This window comes from Vicia villosa, linkage group LG6 (assembly GCF_029867415.1).
Source record: "Vicia villosa cultivar HV-30 ecotype Madison, WI linkage group LG6, Vvil1.0, whole genome shotgun sequence".
NCBI classification, from domain to species: Eukaryota; Viridiplantae; Streptophyta; class Magnoliopsida; order Fabales; family Fabaceae; genus Vicia; species Vicia villosa.
In genome coordinates, this window is record NC_081185.1 from 35285297 (window position 1) to 35310369 (window position 25073).

At 37.2% G+C, this 25073-nt stretch overlaps 1 protein-coding gene across 1 annotated transcript; it reads right to left on the reverse strand.

The window, feature by feature from the left end:
• Positions 1 to 6265: 6265 nt before the first annotated feature.
• LOC131609101 (sugar carrier protein C-like) lies at positions 6266 to 13073 on the reverse strand. Its single transcript, XM_058880750.1, has 4 exons — positions 12794 to 13073; positions 12355 to 12677; positions 6950 to 7579; positions 6266 to 6761 (listed from the first exon to the last, which is right to left on the reverse strand). The coding sequence occupies exons 1-4, from the start codon at positions 12927 to 12929 to the stop codon at positions 6321 to 6323; spliced, it is 1530 nt and encodes a 509-aa protein (XP_058736733.1). The 5' UTR covers positions 12930 to 13073; the 3' UTR covers positions 6266 to 6320.
• Positions 13074 to 25073: the final 12000 nt, after the last annotated feature.

The window sequence follows — 25073 nt, forward strand, 5'->3', positions numbered from 1 at the left end:
CACAACACAAGCCCTCATAGATCCTTAAGTGACCAAATCGCCCTCTCAGTCTGAACATTACCTTACGAAACATCATGCAAACAAACAACCCGACCAATATACAACTTGCAAGTACCTCCATCGGTTAATCCATTCTAATCGAAATAACGTGATCAGATTTCGTCAATATATCCACAATGACCCAAATCGCCTCACAATTACTCGACGTCCTCGGAAAACCAGAAACAAAATCCATAGAAATGCTATTCCACTTCTACTCAGGAATGGATAACAGTTACATGAAACCAGACGACTCCTGACAAGTCAAACACAAATAAACAAATCCCTTCATATCCTTCTTCATTACCTTGCCACTAAAAATGACCTTCTCAAATCTTGATACCTCTTAGTAGCATCAGGATGAATACTCAAATCACTATGACGCACTTCATCCAAAGCCCTCTTTTCAAATCCGAATATTACGAATACAAACTTGATCATGACATCCCATGACATTGTTCTTATCAATCCGAAGATCACCATCTTTATCTTTGACTAACAAATGTCATCTTATCAACCCATTCAAATCTGATTTCTGACCTTTTCTAATCTCATCAAGAATACCATAAGTAAGCTTTCACATATAAAGCTCAACACCTGAAGAAGTCGCTTTACACACCCAACTCAAATCCCACAACTGTTTCAAATATCACAATACTCGAATCATCAACATAGACGTATGCAATGGTTTCTCATATTCAACTCGTTCTGATCAAATGAATACTTCAAACTCTTGTAGTAACTTACACACACAATTCTAGATCCGAAAAATTAGTGCCTTCAAATTTCCCAAACAGAAATAACAACTGCCAACTCTAAATCTTGTGACAGATAAATCCTTTCAAAAATCTTAACTTGCATAAAAGCATAAACCACCACTTACCCCTTGAACATTCACTTCACTCAATCAAAAACTCACACAAGGAAACTTAGCAAACAACTTCTTCTTCCCAACACGGACAAAAAAATTCTCAAGTACTTAGCATGACCATCTTCACACTGATGATACCCATACCTCAAATCAAACTTGCAAAACAAACAAGCTCAAACCAACTTGATCCATCAAAATATCAATCCTCGAAAGTGGATACTTTTCCTTAATTGTCACTTTTCTCAATTGTCTAAAATCGACACAAAGCCTCACTGAACCTTCCTTCTTAGCCAACAAAACACATGCACCCTACGGCAACACACTCGAACGAACAAACCTCTTCTCAAGAAAATCCTTAAGTTGACTTCTCAACTCTTTCAACTCAGAAGTTGGCATCCGATACGGAACCCTCGACACAACAATAGTTCTAGGAACTAAATCCGTCAAAACAGAACTCCAAGACAGAATTCTTCTTTTCGACGATGAATCAATTAAACCTTCAAGAAACACCTATACAAATGCGCAACTATCCGCAATTCCCACAATTGCTCTTTCTCAAGAACATCCAAAGTCGTCGACAACATAAACAACGTCGTACCACCTTGCACCAACTCATTCACTTCCAATATTATCAAACTAGCCAGATAAGCCTATCACGTCCAATACGACCCCGTCTACTATCAACAAGAGATTAAGGGTGATCAAGTCCTCAATTTGTCAATAGGTAGCCGACAATCATAATAGAATATAAACTATCAGTACCAACATTAATAATATTCTTTTCCAACTTTTGCTCATAGCACAGAAGCACTTTGATTCCATAATTCACAAATCTCTCAAGATCATCTGAACCAGCCAAACCGACATCTTGTAGCGACGTACCAAAACACTTCTAACAAATCCTAAGAATAAAATTCCTGAGATCCTACTCAACTCTTCATACTCCTAATTCTCACTCGAGTTCCAAAACGTTTCCAACAACGTCAATAACTCCTACAACAAAGTCTACCACAATACTTTCCTTAATCATTGATCCAACAACGACACTTCACACAAGGCTACTCAAACAACAACTTCATAGTCCATCAGTAGCGTTAGAGCATCACAACTTTCTAAATTCCATTCTTTAGAAATAACCAAAATATACTCCGAGACACTCCAACTTGATTAACAACCAAAGTTTTAAGTCCAGGTCGCCTTCACTTCAGAAAACAACAATTTCCAACAACACTAGTACTGTTGCCCTCAGTAGCATACTAACATCTTGCAATGAAACATATCCGAGAAGCATATCTTCTCCCCCACTTAACTTCAAACCACTCCTGCATACAACTGACTAGAGGCACAACAAGTACTGACAGTGCTCCACACACTTATCACGTACTGAGGAATTAAACAACATTAGACAACACTGGCCGGACAGACCGACCTGCTCTGATTTCACTAATGTAACACCCCAATTCTACCCAAAGCATTTAGGCAAGAAAATATCAGAGTATTTAAAATTTCATACAACACAATTAGGATGTTACACTAAGTAACCAAACAAACACCTTGAAAACAAACGGGCATCACCGATGCCAAAAGCATACACACCTACCAATAACATGATACATAACACACGGAAGATATGAACATATATATATATATATATATATATATATATATATATATATATATATATATATATATATATATACGTATAGCTCTCACTCTCAAAGAGGAGTTTTCCAAAATAAAGTGTTTACAATACACAATGGCACGTTATCACATATACATGTTCATAAGAGTCATATACAAATAAATAACAACAGACTCCCGACTACCCGGTGTTACGTATCAGAGCGACCGACAATACCAACTGGAGAACTACCTCTTCCAAAAGACTCCCAAAGCGACTAATCTGCAGGATGCCACTCAAGCATCAAATCAGCAGAAGGGTGAGAATATAATTCATAATGAAAGCATGACAATTATAGTAATGCCAACAAGTATCATCAATAATCATAAAACAAAGTAATCCACTAAGTCCACCACAAACAATATATAAGTAATGCGACACATGAATGATAACATAAATTATACAGATAGACAATAATGAATGAGACTCGACTATGCATATGCATGTGGTACCAAATCCGGAGTAAACTCCTCCTTGTCATTATGACAAATACACCTTGCCAAACATTATGCTGGGACTTTATTCCACTCAGGAAACCCGCAGGTATCGTCATCGAGCATGCAGCTCCCACTGATGACCCTTTGCCGAGCATTATGCTGGGACTTTATTCCACTCAGGAAGCCCGCAGGCTGTCGTCATCGAGCATGTAGCTCCCACTGATGACCTCTTGCCACTCAGGCTAATATACCGTTACCGAGCATTAAGCTCCTACTGGTAACCAATGCCCGCAGGCCACCTATTAATAGCATTCCGCCATTAACGTAATGAAATGATATGCTGTGCAAATATATTACTCTATTACACGACAACAACATCATCAACAATATAACACGATCATACACTCACGTTACATCGTTTATATTCTATCCAAAAGGATACATCACCAATTAATAACATCGTTATCAATTACATCACACCATAATTACCACACAGGCATTAATAAGCACACAACACACATTCACCGTTAAAACATACTGGCCACATTGGCATAAATGATCGCATAATTGCATCACCTCAAATTAATATTGGCCATTGGCCACAACCCCATCAATACATCATCAACAAGTTGTAATAACAACAATTCAACAATGATAATACATCATTCTCATAACAACAATTACTTGCCATAAGGCTACACATCATGTTAACAACAAACAACCAAACATCGTCACATATCAAAAATGAATATTCATTAATACATAACTCATACGAACATGATCTCATGTTATCGACAACTAATCACATACCTCGTACCAATACGATAACATTCACACAACACATCATCATGATTTATCATGCACTAGTTCACAAAACCATTTATGAAAATCAACCAACCACTACTACATCCTACATCATTAACAATTACAATCAAGCACTATGATTATTTACCAATCATATCGCGCATATAAACAATTATGTGTTTTCATCAACAACCCTCATAACCAATTAATAACAAGCTAACCAAGCCTATACTATCATATATAACATCCAACTAGCTTCCTAATACTTCGAACGGCGTACGAAACGGAGCTACGGATCAAAAGTTACAAGGTTTCAAAGTTTGGAAAAACAGAAAATGCTGTTGTCCGCTTCAGCTCCGCTCAGCGGACCCTCACAGAGATTTTTCTGCAAAAGAACCTCCGCTCAGCGGACCTGCGTAAACCCAGAAAAAACCAGAACGGTTCCAACCCTCTTATACCCACCAAAACCACTCCAAAACATCATTATAACACCAATACAATACATACAAACCATAGAAACAACCTAACATCAAATTTTTCATGGTTGATTCATCAATCTATCTCAAAACCTAACATTTTATCCAAACTCAATCAAGCCATAGAAATGGAAAAGAAAGCATGATCAGTGAAGGTATCTATCATCATACTACACATACACACCACAAAATCATGTTTATAACTTCTAAACTCACAAAACCCACAATCCACCATTGTTGTCCAAGCACAGAAATGAACAAGAACAAAACTATAAGAATCATACATCCAAGATAAATTAGATTCACCCCCTTACCTTGCTATTGTGACGATCGGCAATCGATTCGGTTGAGAATCCTCCACTTTCTCTTGTTTTTCCTCTTTGCTCTTCTTCTTCCTCTCTTCTCTTTCTTTCTCTTCTTTTTCTTTCCATCCTCTTTCCTTTCTCACAAATATCTCCTTCTTATAAGGAAAATATCTACCCCGCGGAAATGACCAAAATGCCCCTACGCTCAAATATCGTTCAAAACGCCCCAAAACGCGGAATATTACCTTAATGATATTTCTAGTACCAAAAATATGAAAACCTTCAATTAAATATTAGTCCGCCATCCCGAACTAATACCGACTGAAACGACTCCAAAAACGGTAAAATTCCAATAAACGTCACAAACGTCCAAATCAAGCATATACTTATTTTTCCGGGCGTTACAGCCTACTTCCTCGTCAATGGATACCATATTCTCCTCGCTAACTTTCTGCTTCCTCTGCGCCACTAGTTTAGCAGATGGGTGGATGAAGAGGCGACGACTCACCACTTTAGTGTCTATCCCAGGCATATCAGAGGGGGCCCATGTGAACATGTTGACGTTTATAATGAGTTCTTCGACTAGTTCGTGCTCTTTTTCCTTAGTAAGAAAATTACCTATCTTTGTCACCTGATGGACCGAAGGGCCTATTCGTACTTCCATCAAGTCTTCTGTGGGCATGAGCCTTTCAATGTCAGCATCCAACCAGGGATCTTAACCATCTAGGTTTGCATTTGAGAATTCAGGGAGGGGCGCCCACAAGGACGAGCTTTTCCTTTTTTGTCGCCAAACTATTATGATAGCATTCTTAAGTGATCAAATGTTCTCCTCGAATCATGCTAACTTTCCTTCTAAGCAAGGGGTATTTTAGGACTAAGTATTGGGTGGAAATAATTGCCCCTAGTGCGTTGATGGAGGGTGGACTAGGATGATATTATGGGCGATGTGGCATCCATAATAAGGTAGATGGCTTCAATGACCTTGGTTCCCTCACCATATGTTGTCTCCAGGGTCACATGACCCTTTACTTGTACATATTTGCCTGACAATGCTATTAACGAGCCATTTAACACTTTGTCATCGTTAAGATTGAGTTGAAGTTTTTGGAAGCCTCCCAAAATAGGACGTCAGTCGGGCTCCCAGGATCTATCAAGGCTCACTTGATATACTAATTGCCATGTTGCATAGAGATGACCAGAAAGCCATTATCATTAGGGTTAATTATGACGGCGTCCCTGTTGGAGAAGGTGATGTTAGCCCCTGTTTCCTATTTCCCCTCGTTTGCTCCTGGGGAAACTATGAGGTATCACGTTTGCGGCAAGCACCTCCTCCAGTGAAACCTTTGACTATGGTGTTTGTGTTTGTAAGTGTGCTTTATATTTCATGATTCAAGACAACTCTTACTCTCATGAACTAACTAACTTACCCACACCTATTCATGAAAATGTGGAACGCTTGCTTATTTTCAATTGTAAATAGGTGGTGATGCAGTTGCCCTTGCTCTTTTGACACCGTACTCGAGCCATACATCGTGTTGCTTACCGACAACAACCAAACATTCACACTATTTTGTAGTTGATCAATGTCATAAAGATTCGACAAATTTTTACGTTGGTTATCGATTGCGTAACACAACTTTCTCCTTTTATGATTAAATATTGTATATGTATTTATTAAAAAAAAATTGAGGCCTCTTTAAGGTCTAATTAGTTTTTTACAATATTAAACAATAGAAAATCAAATATTAAACAATATGAGCGTGATTTCCAAACCCTACTCATCCCTTCAATCGGTACTCCCTTTGTTTCAGGAAGCATGAAGTATATATAGAATGTCATCACCACTACAAAGAAGGCAAAGAAGATGAACAAACCAAACTTCAAGTGGCAAAGCATTGTCAAGAAAACTTGTGAAACAAAGAAGCAGACGAACATGTTAACCGATACATTGAGACTTTGAGCAGCCGAACGAATCTCCAAGGGAAAAATCTCACTAGGTACCAACCAACCAAGGGGACCCCATGACCAAGCATACCCTGAAACATAAATGCAAATAAAGAGTACAACTACTACAGCATACCACTTTGGCAAATCACATAGGTATCCATCAGTTCCAAATTTAACTCCAATAGCAGCTGCAACTATAGCCTGCACACAAAAACAAATATTGTATTAATTAAACAGCTCATATCAAATGTATGTAAGAAAATTATTGTTTTCTTTACGCACTAAGGAGATATTTTATGTTAAATGAGCTTGAAGTCACTTTAAAAGTAATGTATATTATTATTTTAGAAAGATGTCGAATTCTAGATTGAAAATTAAAAGAAGGGTACCTGACTTATGACCATCTGAACTCCGCCTTCAATGAAAAGGGCTCTCCTACCCCACTTATCAACTCCATAAATTGAGACACATGTAGCAACAACATTAATACCACCCGTGATGACCGCTGACATAAGAGCAACATCATTCTTGAACCCAATGGAATTGAAAAATACAGGTGCATAAAACATAATGGCATTGATGCCACTAAATTGTTGGAAGAATGGAATCAATATGGCCATGGTAAGGTGGGATCTATACTTCCTTTCTAACAAATTCCTCCACGGGTGCTCCACTTGCATGGAAGCTTCACTAGCTGCCACAAGGTCATTGAACTCTTCATCAACTTCTTCCACTCCACGAATTCTCTTTAGTTGAGCCTTGGCTGCATTACAATCACCTCTTTCAATCATGGAATTGGGGGTTTCTGGCAGGACTAATGATCCAATTATTATTATAATTGCAGGGACCATAGCACCACTTAAGCTTAACCTCCATCCCCATCCACCCTTGATTTTGTTTGAAAAGTAGTTCAATATGTTGGAAACAAGTATGCCGATTGTAACTGATAATTGGAACCCAATATTAAAAGCACCTCTGTATTTGTATGGAGCCATCTCTGAGAGGTAGATTGGCACAGACTGTAAAATTTATAAGGAAAAATAACATAAAATTAACATGTGGAACCAATCAGGATTTTAAAAATTGGTATCTCCACCATGTCGCGGGCGGTCGTATAAAGACTTTTGCAATTTCGGTCTGTATAAGTGTTGTGACACTTATTGCAGTCATCACAGTATGAATTAATCATAATTTGTTTTTTAATATAAAAATATTGATAACAATATCAGCATCCGACGAGACCGTTTTTGAGGTCGCAGACCATTTTTCTAAAACCCGAAACTAATTAAGAATTAATAATAATTAATATCAAGTTTAATCAAAATAAACATAACTTTGTTAACAAGTTAATTACTATTATCCATCAATACTACAAAATTACAACATAGTCTGATCTAAAATGATCTTAATCTTCATGCAGAAGTGATGATGGTGACGATGATAATCCCTATGACAACGGTCATTCATACATTTTATTTGGCTGCGAGGGTATACCTACAAACACACAAACACGTAAGTACGTAAGTGTGAGGTTTAGGATTCAGAATAATGTGTGGATTAGTTTCTATTGCTCCTTAGACTTTATATCTAGGTTTTTAAGTTTAGAGATCCTAGAACATTTTGTGACATTTGTATCGTACTAGAAAAGGTGTCATGGGATTTTAAGATTCTCCTGTTCTAGCAATTCATAGAAACCCAACTAAGATCTTGTGTGCTTCTAGGGAGTGTTGATTCTCTATCATGTTTATTCTCCAAAAATATGTGTTGCCTATTCCCAAACATATAGGGTTTTGGCCCATTTCGAAACCATTCTATGAAGCACGGACTCTGACACGGACACTCCGACACGACACGACACGGACACTCCGACACCGATAATATCAATAATATAGGACACCGACACCGCTACATATACAATAACATTTAAGCTTCATTAACTATCTATTATTAAAAGAGTTAAAAATATTCTAATAAAAATTAATGTCTTTAATTTTTCATCGATAATATTGTTTCAATACACGTCCAAAGGATGTGTAAAGTATGTTGAAAACTATTTTTTTTTGCAAAAACTTGTCAAAATTGTTTTACAAGTGTTGTATGAATGTCATACGAGTGTCGACACAGATTTAAGGAGTGTCGAAATAATGAAAAAACCTATTTTTTTAGGTGACACTTGTCTGACTTTTTCGACACTCATCTGACTTTTCCGACACGTGTCGTACGGGTGTCATACAAGTGTCGGACACCGACACGTGTCGGACACCGCGACACGCCTACTCTTAGAGGTGTCCGTGCTTCATAGAAACCATTGCTCCCTAAACCTTAGCAGACATAGTGAGGCTCTCACTTTATATTGAGATTCCTTTTAATTTAGGCAAAACCCCTCTTTTTTAGATGATATTCATGATAATGATCCTTAATGGGATTCAATGGGGAGGATATGGTAGTCGTTCTCATGAAATGTCATGAGACATGTGACACGGATATCACACGTTTTGCTTTGGAATTTCCTAGAAAGTCCTTACATTTGGCCTGAGCCCAGTGTCACATCTCCCCCGGTATGTCGTCATCAGTGGATGATAAGTACTCAACTTGACCTTTGATCTTTTTCATTATGTCTTATGGATCCAAGCCATGGATAAAGTATGGTTCTATCTGCTTAACAAGTTTTAATGATGTCAAAGGAGAATAAATTATGCTATTATCGTCATAGAATGAAGAAGGAATAACTTGAATAAGAAGTGTGAAGTGAAGTTTCTAATGGTTTGGTCAAATAAAGATCAAATGCGAACAAGCAACATCAAGAATCAAACCTTAGTGTTGAAAGCACGACATGTAATCTGAAGCTCAAGTTTTGTGTCTTTATGGGATCAATCATGCAATGTGTGTACTATGTAAGTACTAAAATCATACATGCACTCATAGAATGGTTTTCAAAACCTTTTTAAACTAAGCACAGTCGATAAGGAGTGTCTGTAATCAATTATGAAGAGAAATTTGACCTATAATCGATTAGGGTCGAAATGTAATCGATTATGAGGTATGTCTTGCTTAGAAATTTATTTCCACTACCTAATAATTAATTAGGGTTCAGATCTAACAAAAAAAATGTTTCTTTTTTGGTTGTGATAATCAATTATTTCCATAGCTTAATAAGTTATGGATCTAATTGGGATTTTCAAAAGTTTCCTAATTTGCCTAATTTTTACTACAAAAAGATATTTTGTGCTCATTTGAAAACAAACAAGTTTTGACAAAAAATTCCTTCTTTTCTACTCTCACCTTGCTCCTAACATTTTCTTGTAAATTTAATAAAATTTTGTTATGACAGAAAAACTGCTTACTAGCAACTTGTGTAATTTGCTGTTGTAATCTTCGATAAGTTATTTTAAACTCATATAATATAAATTTGCAAGCTTAATTTGAGATTAATTTTGGTGTAAGAGGTTGTGTGTTGAACCTAGGTTAAAAGTTCAAGTTGATAATGAAAATCTGAGGATGCTATCTTTGGAAATTGAACCATTTAATTTTTGGAAGTTTAACCTTCATGGACCTACAAGAGTGCATATAAAAAGGATAATTGTTCTTTGTCATAATTATTTTTCTTTCATTTTTGGATCCTGGATACCCTTTGATAAGTTTATATGTCTTGAGAGAGCCTCCTTATCAAAGTACCCAGGGAAAATGAATAGGCAAAGTTAAGTCTCATAGGTTTCAATCGAGTCATCAAGAGAGGGGTTTTAATCTCCAATGAGATAATAAGCCACCCCCTAAAGAGAAAATTGAAAGAAATATATGCCCCAACTTACAAACAAGAGTCATGAAACAAAAAGAAAAATAAATCCCTTTATCCTTATATGACAAAGAATTAGTAAATGGAGTATCAGATATATTTTGCTTCAGTTGATAGTTGTACAAAAATATTTAACTGCAGAGGCGTGAATTCAAATGTGGACATTCTATTTAATTATTTTTAAGATATGAGATTCTAACCACTAAACTACTAGAAAATAAAAATAAAAAGACAAAATATTAATAAAAGTACTAAAAGATAGCATCTAACGTTACTCTCAATAAAAAATAATAAGATATCATGGATACATATTTTTATTCTTTCACATATATATATATATATATATATATATATATATATATATATATATATATATATATATATATATATATATATATATATATATATATATATATATATATATATATATATATATATATATAGGAGAGTTATATTTAGTCCAGGAGTAAGTTATTATAATTTACTCCAAATCTAGACCATTGATTCTTCTCAATCTAGTGGTTAAAAATAATAAGTAATTAAATGTGGAGAGAGAAAATAATTACTTATTATTTTTAACCATTAGATTGAGAAGAATCAATGGTCTAGATTTGGAGTAAATTATAATAACTTACTCCTGGACTAAATATAACTCTCCTATATATATATATATATATATATATATATATATATATATATATATATATATATATATATATATATATATATATATATATATATATATATATATATATATATATATATATATATATATATATATATAGTTAAAAGGTAGTGCATTGACAGTATAAAATAATTTTACATTATCATCCAATAGAGAGTCATCAATCTGCCATGTCATTAAGGTCTTTTTTAAATAAAAGAATATTTTAATTGGATACATGATGATGATTGGTTGACAGTGTAAAAATATTTTACACTGTCAGTGCATGACCCCTTTTCTTATATATATATATATATATATATATATATATATATATATATATATATATATATATATATATATATATATATATATATATATATATATATATATATATATATATATATATATATATATATATATATAGTATGCTTTAAGCAAAAAGGTTCAATGGTTTTGCAAAATGTCATAATGTAGAACTAAGGGTCTTTCTCAACTTTTATTCTTGTTTTTATTTTATTTTATATAAAATCCTATTTTTAATTAATACAATTACGTTTAAAATGGTGCAATTGAGTGTGAAATGTGAAGTAGGTATATGTCAAATGGAAAGACAAACGGTGCACAATAATTGTGGAACTACATAATAAATTTGCGTTCAAACTGAGTCATCACACCACCTATATGTTATGGAGTTGTGTTCAAATTATGCAGTGGGATTAGTTGTCATTCTTTTACTGAATTAATTTCTTAACCGCGACCTACGGAAAATTATATGATTAATGATTAATGATTATGTACAAATATTTAGTTAAATGGATTCATTTTGATGTTATTGAATTATCAATAGATTTACATAATTAATTTCATTTTTCACATTCCGCTGAAAATTACTACATGGTTAATGACAAACAAATAAATGAGATATTCAATTATATTATCCTTAACCACTTTCAGCGCTATATTAATCATTAATATAAATTCAACTAAGTATGGTTGAGGAACTTTAATATAATTATTTATAATTAGTAGAATGTTGTAGATTCAAATATGTGTCACTGTGAAATGGATCCTCTCATGTTGTTTTCATTCGGCCCTCTCTCCTATTTCTAATCCAATAGTGGATTATCACACTAACAACAAATTAATAGTACAAATGATAGAGAAAATAATAGATTCAATGGTTGATAATATGACATGATAGAAACATGAGAGAAAGGGCATGAGAGGATCCAAATAGGTGTCACTGCATCTATCATTTGCGGGGCAACTAAAAACTATTCTAGCTGAAACAAAAAGAACAAGGGTGCCATGGAAGAGTAAGAGAGTGAGAGTACCTGATTCGCAAATCCAATACCAAACCCGAGAAAGATTCGACCGACTATCAACATCCAAACATGTTGGGAAAAACCATTAACGAGAGCACCTAGGAGGAAAAGCAAACCTCCAAAAAGCATAGAAAGTTTCCGACCAAATTTACTAGTGACAATGGAAGCTACTAAGGATGACAACATCGCTGCCAGGTACAATGATGAAGTGAACAGCGTCAGTATCTGACTGTTGTATTGACAATATCTGTTTGTCGTTATATCCAAGTTTTTCTTCCGGTATACTGCCGGAAAAAACTTCTTTAGAAACGGATCCATAGACGTCACCCCGCCTAACCAAAACAGAAAGAACAAACATTTAAGGTTGTGTTATATGATTCTTGTTATGCTTCTGTGGGACTGGTGTAAAGTTTTGCTACAGTAATTAAGGATATGCCTATATATATACCTGAAATTCCAATATCGTAGCCGAAGATTAAACCACCCATGGCTGCCAAGATGCATGTTACGGTAACAAAAGGAGTGATGTTTCCAGGGTACTCCTTCTTCCTCCCTCCGATATGTATTCCTTCTGCACCAGACATTTTTTTCTTTTATATTCTGATATTTTACGTAGCAAAAACTGATTGTAGAACTAATTTTTTTTAAAAATGTAGTGAAGAGGAGAAACGAGGTTGAGATTTTGGACGAGGTGTTGCAAGACTTTCTCTATTCTCTCTCTCTAAATATTGAAATGACATCGGATAAACTTTTCAACATATGTTGAAATTTTTCACTTATCAAAATAATTGGAAAAATATAATATTAAACTAATTCGGGACTTGCCAACTACTCACATAGACCGGCCTAATTCATAAGCTCAACACTATTGAGGTAGACTTGCATCATATGATATTGCCTATGAGCATTGATCTTACTGTGATCGATCAGAACGGAAGCATGGTCGACGGACGTTGTGGTTTTGATGAAATCAACGAAGAGGGGGTGTACCTACAAACACTCCGAGGCTAAAGTAAGTATCGGTTGTAGAGACAACAAGGTTTTGAGTATAGAAAAGTGAATACCAAACTCTCCTGTAAAGGAGGGTATTTATAGTCAGCATCCAGCGCTGGACCAATGCTCTGAGTTATGGGGTGAAAGTTCAAGCCCATAACGGATGATTGCCAGGATTTCCGCTGAGTAGTGGGGGTGAGCAGCACGTGCTCACCATCGTGGGTCAACTGCTCTGTGATCTCCGGAGGCGTGGGCGGACTTGTCCGATACGGGAGGAGAAACCATCTTGCTAGTTGCGCAAAACGTGGGAGGCGATTGATGATGTGTCCTTGGGTGAGGAGCACATGGAAAATGTGCTCTCCGATGGCTCAAGAGGATTAGACACTTTGAATATAAACTTAACTCAAAAATCTCCAAATTCATAAAGAAGCATATATCAAAAATCTATTTTCCAATAGAAAGAAGCATTAGACACTTTGAATATAAACTTAACTCATAAAATCTCCAAATTCATAAAGCAACAGTAATTTGATTCATTACATAAAAGCGATTTAGGGACATCCCCCTAACATAAAGAAGTTTAGCTACTCATAGTGTTTAAGAAAACTAAAAAGATAGATATAAACATTACAAGAACTTCTGGATTTGTGTGATCTCCAATTGCTATGGCCCTTGAAGATCTTCTTCCCAAAACCCTTGCTAGCTCTCCTTCCTTGTGTAATTTTCTATTCCAAATGATCCAAGATGCTCAGTCCTTATCAGAATTAGGTTTTATTAGTATCACCTCACAACACAGACATGCGAAAGGTCCGAAGTACCCTTAATGAGCTCAAGCCTTTCAAAAGATAAAAAATAATGTTTAGTCTCGCGCCTACTGTTGAAACGGTAAAGCGGCAAGCAAAAAGTAATCGGTTTATTATTACCGGTGATATAGGTTATATAGTATCATAGTCCATAGAGATTGGTAGAGAAAAACTGCCGTTCAATGTTCTTGTATTCTAAGTTTCATGAATTGGGTTACGGAAAGTAAAATGCGGGAAAAGTAAATAAAAGTAAATAAACAATCTTAATAGTCTAAGAGAAATAGTTATGGAATTGCATTTAGTTCTACTCGTCGAATACTTAAATTTGAAGATCTATCGCTCAACACTCAAAATACGCATCAAAATCACCGGGCATCATGCGAGACGCCACATCAGTGTCCATTTCTGCAACACCAACGAAAGCTCAATCGTACTATTCACATCAGTGATTTCTCCACCGACACAAACAAAACGGAGGCATTAAACTCGATACCCATTACGATTATTAACCCCAAATCTATTTCTACAATTCAGAAACTAATAGTTATCATTCCTAATCAAGATCTATGATGTCTATTTCTACAACAACACAAATCCGAAGCATTTAAGCAAAAAGATCAAGAACAACAACAATGATGATTTGTAAAGTGAATATATAAACGATCCCAAGATCAACAAATGTACATACAAGAGAGGAAAATATACATACAAGATGTAGCGCTCAATGGTGTTTCCTAAGCCTCTAAACTATCAAAAATGGATCAGAGCCACTCTAAGGGGGAAATGGATGATAAAAACCCTAAAAAATCTGTTCTGAACTATAAATACAAAAACTGAAAATCGCAGGCCGCGCTAAGCACTAAAAACCGCGCTAAGCACGCTTTCACTTATTGATCAAACCGCCTTTGCTGATGAGCGCGCTAAGCCCGAAAAACCGCGCTAAGCTCACTTGCAAAGATTAAGGCATAAGCTATAAGATCTGCATACCCAAGTCTCTGAGGTGGCTTGATGATTCTTCTCATTCTATCTCTTGATAGTAGGTAGTCATCGACAGTTTCCTCAACTTCCTCAGTATCTTATGCTTCTTCTTCGACTTCATCAGGGATATACAATTCAGCATCAACATGCTCCACCTCAACATGAATCTCTTCCTAATCCAGCTCTTCTGCACTTTGACCATCATCATCAGTTTTCTTGAAAGTCATCTCAGTTTCATTAAAAACTACATCTCGACTGGTGATACACCTCTTGTGACCTAGCTCCAGGCACCCTAACCTATAAGCTTTATCTCCTTCAGGATATCCCATGAACATGCATTTCAGAGCTCTAGGTTCGACCATATCTTGCCTAATGTGAGCATAGACTACGCAGCCAAATACTATCTGTTTGTCGAGATCTGGTGGATATCCCGACCAAACTTCTCTAGGTGTCTTCATATCTAACGTTGTTGAATGACATCTATTTATCAGGTATGTTGCTGTCGAAACAGCCTTAGTCCAGAACATCTTCTTCAACCCAGCACTAGTCAACATGCATCTGACTCTCTCCAAAATAGTTCGATTAAACCTTTCAACCAAACCATTTTGCTGTGGAGTACCTACAGTAGTTCGGTGCCTTGCAATACCAGAGGCAGCACAAAAAATGTCGAACGCCTCATTGCAAAATTCAAGGTCATTGTCGATTCTCAACCTCTTGACATTTATGCCAGCCTGATTTCGACTAGAGTCTTCAAACTTTTGAAATTCTCAAAAGTTTCATCCTTAGTTTTCAGGATGAATACCCATAACTTCCTGGAATAGTCATCAACTATGGATAGAAAATACTTTGCTCCTGAATGTGATGGACACCTTGCAGGCCCCCAAAGATCAGCATGAATATAATCAAGGGATCCATGTGTTCTTTGTTTGCCTTTGTTGAACTTCACTCTACAAGATTTTCCAAGTACACAGGGTTCACAAAACTTCAGCTTTTCGACTTTGTCTCTACCAAGCAAATTTTGTTTCCCTAATTCGACTAGACTCTTTCACTAACATGGCCCAGTCTCATGTGCCAAATTTCCGTCTTCGACAAAGGTTTCATGGATGCAACATTTGTCGAACCACTTACAAGTTCAGCCTCAAGGGTAAAGAAGCTTTATTTCTTACCTCAATGGCTGCATTGCCATTATCCTTACCTCTATGATCTTTCAGGGCACACCTTTCTTATGTGACACTCCTTCTTACAATGATAGCATCGAATACCAGATGCTTCGCCACTATAAGACTTCAACTGACTTTTGCCCTTCTTCTTGTCAAACTTACCATCCTTTCGCAAGAATTTGCCCTTAACGGCCAAATCTTCACCAGTAGTCGAAGGTTTATGCTCCTTTCGTTGGTTCAAATCCTTAGAATACAGGGCTGATTGGACTTCTTCAAAGGCCTGGGACTCCCTTCCATACAAGAGAGTTTCTTTGAAGTGAGCATGTAATCGAGGCAAAGTGCACAATACTAACAGCACTTGATCTTCATCGTCGATATTCACATGAATATTTTCAAGATCAAGAATCATCTTGTTGAACATATCCAACTGCTCAGCCAACACATTGTCTTCAATCATCTTGAATGAATACAAAGCTTGCTTCAGATAGAGTCAATTTACCAGCGATTTGGTCATGTACAAACTTTTAAGTTTCACCCATAACTCTGATGCCGTTGTCTCCTTTGATACCTTCCAGAGAACCTTATCACCAAGGCTCAACAAACTTGCGCTGTGTGCTTTCTCGATCATGGTTGTCTTCTCTCTATCCGTTAACGCAGCGTCCATAGCCGTCGCTCCCTTCAACGCTTCCAAGCAACCCTATTGAACCAGTAGGGCTTTCATCTTCAAGCGCCATAGACCGAGATCATTCACTCCGGCGAACTTTTCAATCTCACACTTTGTTGAAGGCATCTTCTTCACGCTCATCGCACCAATTTGTTATGAAAAAAGATACTGTAAACAAAGTATAAACAGTTTCTTCTTGACGGCAAGAAACTCACAAGGATTAGAAAAAATGGTAAACAAAGAAGAACACAATAATAATTGGTTATAACAGTTATTCTTTCTTTTCTCTTTAAACAAGATTACAAGTTACAAGAATAACAAATAACCCTCTCACCCTAAATTAGGAGTTGCAGACTAGTATGCTATTTATAATAAAACCTAACATACTAACTAATGGGCTTTTTCCACAAGGCTCATTACACAAGCTAACTTAATAAACAAGCTAACTTAACAAATTAGGGTTTAAACAATAAAACCTAATTTAACATGCTAACAACCTTAGAATCTTCGACACCTGCATGTGAACAACCTTTGACTTCATGCTTAAATCAAGAAGCTACCCTTCGACCATGCTAGAGTTCGATCCAATATCTCACAGTATTTTTGGATATGAATATCTGAAGTATTTAAAAAAAAAGTTCAAATAAAGGTGATATCGGATATATATAGCCGAAATAATTAAAAATGAGATAAGGGTGCTTTCGAATATGCATATCCAAAAGATATTTAAGGATTTTCAGGGGTGTTTTCCATCTTATACGACTGTACAAAGAAATTATCATAATTTTTTAGGTACAATCTGAGCGCATTCAGACTAAGACACAGATCTAAAATTAGGGTTCATGTACTTGTCATTATAGATGAGTTGAACTAGCACATAACTCTGGTGTCCGCATAGATGCACTAGTAATGAGTATGACGACGGAGTTGATGACTTTGAGCAATCCAATAGCTCTTGAAGCATTATTTTTGCCTTCTGAGTTTCCTTCCTCCATCAGCTTCAAAAGTGGTCCCACTCCTCCTTCCTCGATTATCATTTTTCCGTAACGATCACTTTCATTTGCGAGTGACACAAGGCAAGCCGCTGCATCCGAACGATCCTCCAGTGAACCGGTACACAGACTAGCTATCAGTTCCCAAATCAAGGCGATTATCGGATCATTGAAAGCTACAGAAGGAAGGATATAAATATGATTCTCGCTGCCGTGATCTCCGTCTGGGTCGGAGATACGTAGGAGCCATGAAAAGTCGCCGATGGAGTTTTCAAGTTCGCAAGATGTTTTTCTGAAAGCGGAAACGGGTATGATGGTGAATATGCGTTTCTTGATAGTATCTGGCCGGCACTTCATGGCCAACGAAAGGGCTTTATAGAGTACATGTTCGGTTTTCTGGACGATCGACCGCATCGGACGCTGCATGTAGAGTTCGGAAGTTGCGGCTGATGCTTTCCGGAGAAGAGACGAGAGTTTCATGGTTTTGGATTTGAGGTCCCCGCATTCTTGTTTGAAAGGAATATTTAGCTCGTCCAGTGTGTTGCTTACTTTGTCTGCAAGCTCTATCGTCTCTACCAGTTTTTGCTTAAGCGTGTCTCTGTCACCCATATTGATGATGGAATTGGAAGTAATAAATTATGATGATGATAGATGAGTTTAAGAGATGAGTGGAATCAGTTACAGACTCTCAAGTCAAGCGACTCAAACGCGTTTTCTAGCTAGTTAGATATGAACGGTGTCACATTGGAGTGTGGAGGAGATTAGATTTACCAAGTCAAACATGCTCTCTAATCCTAACCAAGTATTCTACTTTCTTTTTTTCTTGAATTATTTATTAGACCTTATCTACTAACACGATACCATTTAATAGTTTTAATTAAAAAAAAAAAGATTTTTTGTTTTCTTTAACTTATTCATATAAGTTATTTAAGATATAATGGTTGGATTATATATTTGATTTCATCTATTGACTGAGTGTTACATTTAGTGATAAACGAGCACTTGCAAAGACGACACTAGAGAAATACCCAGTTTGATTTTTGGTGGGAACAAATTTAAGAGGGAACAATTTAGTGTACATTTAACCAATCATATAACACTATTTAATTTTATCATCTTTAATTATTTATTAAATGATAATTTTTTTGATAATTTTACTCTACCCAAATTTTTTATGTTGAGTTGATAAGAATTCACCAATTTAAAATATCTCTAGACTTGGATGGACACTCACAAGTAAGTTCCTTTTTTTATTCATTGCATTTATATCGAATATTTAAAAAGTTTATAACAAATTTGATACAAATGCAACAAATGTTTGCAATTGTCCCAGGTGTATAATAAGACATATATGGAATGTTTGATTTTTCAACATACGTATAATAAAACCGGTATGAAATGTTTGATTTTCCACTTGATGATTGGTACTTGTGTCCTATATGGAAGAACAGCGGGTCACTACGTCAAATAAGCTATTTAATAGCTTTATGTTTTGTTTTTAATATTAACTATACTGCTATTGTAAATATTTTTTGTTTAATAGCACTTTAAAAACATTATTAAAGTACTAGTTTTTAATAGTTTTTTTTTGTGTAAGCAAGATTCATTAAAACGGAGAACTAAACGTTCTCAATATCCGATTACACAGAAAAGCGGGTAAATAAAAACCCACCAAAAGGAATTACAAAACCAATTAGAATTACGATAGGAATAACAACGGATCCTTGTTAAACTCGTAAAAGCTACTAATGGGTTGAGTAATTTCTCCAAAAAAAGACCATTTCCACAACAAAGATTTAATCTTCCACAATGTATTATTCACATCCCAAACTTCATTCCGGAAGCAAATACCGTTCCTACTAATCCAAAGAATCCACATGGTACCTATCCACACTACACCTAATTTGTTCACCTTAACCTTTTTCTTTTTACAAAAAGAATACCAATCCATAAAACTAGCTTTGCACTCTTCATCCATTACCCTCCAAGGCTTCCCAATCCAAGAAGAAATATCTCTCCACACCACCTCCACCCCTTTACATTTTAAAAAAGAGTGATCACGGTTTTCCGGAACGGTATCGCAAAAAACACACCTTAAATTATCCGGTGGTAACACTATACCTCTAACCGATAATAAATCCTTGAAAGGAAGTCTATTTACAAAAAACCTCCACCCGAACGTCTTGATTTTGAAAGGGACATCCATCTTCCAACACAAAGTTAAAACTTCATTGAACTTCTCAAAAGGGCCACACGGAATACGGTTCCTTGCAAACTAGAGATCTCCTTCGCCACCCTAGAAGGCATCTTGTAAAAAGACATAGTGAAAATCGCAAGGGATCCAAGAATGGATCGCAATAAAGTCAATCTTCCCCCCAAACTAAGAAAACGATTCTTCCAACTTGCAAGACGCTTTTTCATCTTTACCAAGAGAGGTAACCACGCCTCGTACTTCCTTGGATTACACCCGACAATGATACCAAGAAAAGAAAAAGGAGTGTCTTCCACTTGACAAGAAAGCACAAAAGCGGCCGCTTCTAAAAAATTACTCGTCACATTAATCCCTATCAACTTACTTTTATGGTAATTGATGCCAAGACCCGAAGCCATCTCGAAAGCCTTCAAAACTATTTTAATAGCCCCTACTTGATTCCAATTCCCTTCACCTACTATCAAAGTGTCATCCGCAAATTGAAGAATTTCCACCGCACACCTCCCATTAATCTCCATACCCTTAAAGCGCCCAATGCTTACCGATTTCCTCACAAGGCCCGATAGACCTTCGGCCACAAGAGTGAAAAGAAAAGGAGATAATGGATCGCCTTGTCTTAACCCTTTCTCCACCCCAAATTCCTTCGTCGGACTACCATTGACCAAAACCGACATGTTGCTATGAAAAACCAACATTTCCATCCACTTCCTCCATTTTTCGCCGAAACCCATTCCTTTAAGCATGTATCTAAGGAAATTCCATGACACCTTATCATAAGCCTTCTCAAAATCCACCTTGAATAACAAACAACCTCTTCCCTCCTTCTTCGCATAATCCACCAATTCGTTGGCAATTAACACCCCATCAAGAAGGTTTCTATTTGGGACAAAAGCACTTTGGTTAGAAGAAACAATGGAACTAAGAACTTTTTTCAATCTCCCCGCTAGAATCTTCGATAACACCTTATACATACATCCAACAAGACAAATAGGTCTATACTCATCCAACGAGATAGGATTATTAGTCTTCGGAATCAAAGCCAAAAAAGAAGAAGTAATCGCCTTGGAAATAGAGCCGCCGGAATGGAAATAATTGAGAAAATTGATGAAGTCCACCTTGATGAAACTCCAACATTTCTTTATAAACAAGAAAGAGAAACCATCCGGGCCCTGACTTTTATCTATACCACAACCCTCAATAGCCTCTTTTATCTCCTCCTCTTGAAAAGGTCTTTCAAGAAAAGAAGCGTCATTAGAACATAAGCTATTAAAAGGAATACCATCTAAGAGGATTCTATCCGAATCTTCTTCCACATATTTATTAGAGAAATGCTTCCAAACTTCCTCCCTCACCTCTTCCACCTTATCCACCATGCCTCCTTGAGTCGCAATCGGACCTAAATGATTGAGTCTCCTTTTTTCTTTAACCACTTTATGAAAGAACTTACTATTCGAGTCTCCATCATTAAGCCATCTAAGTCTCGATTTTTGAACAAGCATATTCTCCTTAATCCTCAAATTCAACCAAAATCTCTTGTTAGCTTCTTGCCTTTCCAAAAGAGACTCCCCAATTAACTCCTCCGTTGAATCTTCTAACCTAACATCCCCCTCATTTATACCTCTCACCCCTTCCTCCACTTCCAAATCAATTCTACCAAAAACCGACTTGTTCCACCACTTTAATCTATCTTTAAGCCGAGAAAGTTTTTCTTTTAGAACATAATCCCCTCTTCCTTCCACCACTAATTCCTTCCATTCTTTTTCAACAAAAGGAAGAAAAGAACTCAAAGAAAACCATTCATTATTGAATTTGAATGGTTTAGGACCCCAATTAGATTTATCCGCCACAAGCCACACCGGACTATGATCCGAAATATCTCGATTTCCAATTAATTGACCAACCACACCCCAACAATTAATAGCATTATGAGACAAAAGAAATCGATCTATCCTACTCATAGACCTTCCATCACCACTATACCAAGAGAATTTTTTACCTTTGCAAGGGACATCCACCAAGCCGCTATCGTCAATGAATTTGGAAAAAAGTTCCGAGCCCGAATCCATCTCCCTCACCGACCTACCTTTCCTTTCATGAGAGTTTTTTGTAGCATTAAAATCTCCTCCCAATATCCATTCACCATCCGAGAAGGTGTTCTTCAAACTAAGAATTTTTTCCCAAAGCACCTTCTTCTTATGAAGCACACAAGAAGAATAAATGTTCACAACATAAAAAAATTTCTCCTTCCAAAGCACCTTTATCCCTAAAAACCCCTCTCCTTTAAAGCTATGAATCACCTCCATCCTATCCTTCCTCCAAAAAGTAATAATCCCTCCCGATCTCCCGATAGAATTAGAGAAAGAAAAACCAACATCCATATTACTCCACATATCCCTCGCCATGTAATCCTCCATTAAAGTAATTTTAGTTTCTTGAATCATGAAAATGTCCGCGTCACCCTTCTTGATAATATTACTAATCCTTCTCCTCTTTAGAGAATTCCCTCCTCCCCTAATGTTAAAAGATCCGATTATCATTATAACGGTGTAGATAACTCCTTCCTTGATTCATTAACTAAATTTACTTCAAGATCCAATACTCCTCTCCTCTTGGTGGTACAAAAACGATCTTTTAAATTACTCAACCCCAAGTCTTCGAAACCCTCCTTCAAATTGCCTTCCACTCCTTTACTAACCACATCCCATTGTTTGGAATTGTTTTTCCCGATCAAAACACACTCCGCTAGATTTCCATAGCATGTCCCCACCGCTTCATCTTGGTTAGTCTCCGCCCCCACTTGAGAAAAATCATCTGACAGCAAAGAAATCCCTCCCCTATTCTTCTTAGAAACAGCCCCATTTGTATTCTTGGACTCCCTGCTTTTACCATTCTTCCTTCTCTTCATGCAACTGGCAGCCCCTAGTTCCAAAAGTTTTTTAAATTTCACACTTTTGGGACAGGACACAAACTTCTTAGAATCTATACCAGCCCCTGGAAATTTCTTTCTGCAAGTCACCGCCCCACCAACTGGAGGATCTGGAAAAACCGCCTCGCCTGCCTCCTTACTCGCTTCCGTCCCTTTCGATGTCTCAGCCTCAGCCGGCAAAACTGAACTGCCTATTCCACCCTTAGCCAATTGATCAACAGATCTCACGGCTTCATCAAAACAACCTATCGAAGACCTGCCAACAGTGTTAGGGACAAAAGAACCCCCAGAATCTCCAGCCACCGAAACCTCTTTCAACCCAGATTTCCCTCCCTCTACCACTGCAGATTTCCGAACCAATATCGGGTCTACCTCCCTTAACACAGTTGAGAAAGTTTCTATGCTATCAACCGACTCCTCCTCCACGTCTACAAACTCTTCCGACCACACACCTTCGGAACTAATAGAGTCTGAAGAAGCGGAAACATTAGATAGGTTGCTATGAATACCTGAACCTTTGGAGGGTCGAAAAGATTCCAATTGGACCGCCAGGGTAGTCACTCTATTATCGATTGATACCTCCACATGCTCCGGGAAAACCACGCCAACATTCACCATCACTTGAATCCTTGCCATCTCCATAGAAGAACGAGTCGCAGTAGCTTCGTCCATGCAAACCAGTGAGCCCCATTCTTTGGCCAGAGATTGAAAGAAATCGGAATTCCAAGCCACCACCGGAACTCCCCAAATCCGAATCCAAACCGTTCTGAAATGGTCAATGATGTCTTCCTTCCACTCAGATACATCAGAAAACCAATCCTGCCACCATTCCTTACCCTCCTTTATAAAATCCCCCAAAGCTCCCTCCTCCCTCTCTTCCAGTAAGCACTTGGTAGCCCCAATCGGAATAGCTTTTATAGCAAAAAAACCAGATCTTTCCATCCTCTGTTCTATTCCCCCGCCTGAACCCGGAACACGCAGCGTTGCCACCAAAGACTTAGATAACCTATCTCTATCTTCTGCTTTAGAGGAGAAAGCAAAAAGAACTTTTGAATTCACCTCCTTGACCACACCGGCGTAATCCTCTGCCACGACGTCCGCGAATGAACGAAAGTCCCTATTTTGAGGAATGAACCCCCTAGAGAACCCCTGTCTCCGATAACCCTGGCCTTCCTGGTTATGCAAATGAACCTCCTCCTTCCTCCACTTGCCTCGCGGTAGAAACCCATCCCTGTTCCTCGAAAACCTGGGCACATTGGCATGAATCTTGACCCCATCGAACATCACATTGTCGACTTTCACCGCCAACAAACGCGCATCCGTTACTGCTGCAAATCTGGCAAAACCAAACCTTTTGCCTGCCTTGTTCCTTCTAGGTGAAACTGCCACCTCTGCAATCTCCCCTATGCACCCAAAAACCTGAAACAGATCCTTTGCCTCGCATCTATCAGGAAAATGAGACACGAAAATCGACTCAAGCTTAGCTCCTTCCTTCGCCTTTCCCTTTGAGAATACGTCCCAAGTAGGAACCCAAGATCTGAAGTGTTTCTTCCTAACGTTGTGCCATTTCCCCTCCAAAGAAGAACCGATACCAGCCATGACCAACACCCTCCCGCCAGAGATCCGGAGAAGAAAGCGGAAACTAAGATCTCGAAAATAGCCCCTCGACAAGGTCCCTGTTCCTAAGAACAGGAATTTAAACCGAAGACGAAGAGATAAAGAAATCCTAGTTAACAGCCCCCAAAACCGAACCCTAACAGGACGCGCCGGAGAGAAGAAGAGAGTCGCCGGAAATCGTCATCACTTGCATTTCAAAATTTTTTTTTTTTTTTAATAGTGTTTTTCTAAAATGCTATTGAAATATGCATTTTGTGTGTGTTTTTATTTGATTTTATAAAAAAGTACCGGTTCTAGGTGAATATGATACAAATGCACAGGCTTATACTAGATTGCTTATAAAGTTTGATTTAAATGAAAAAAGGGACACCCGATTTTATAAA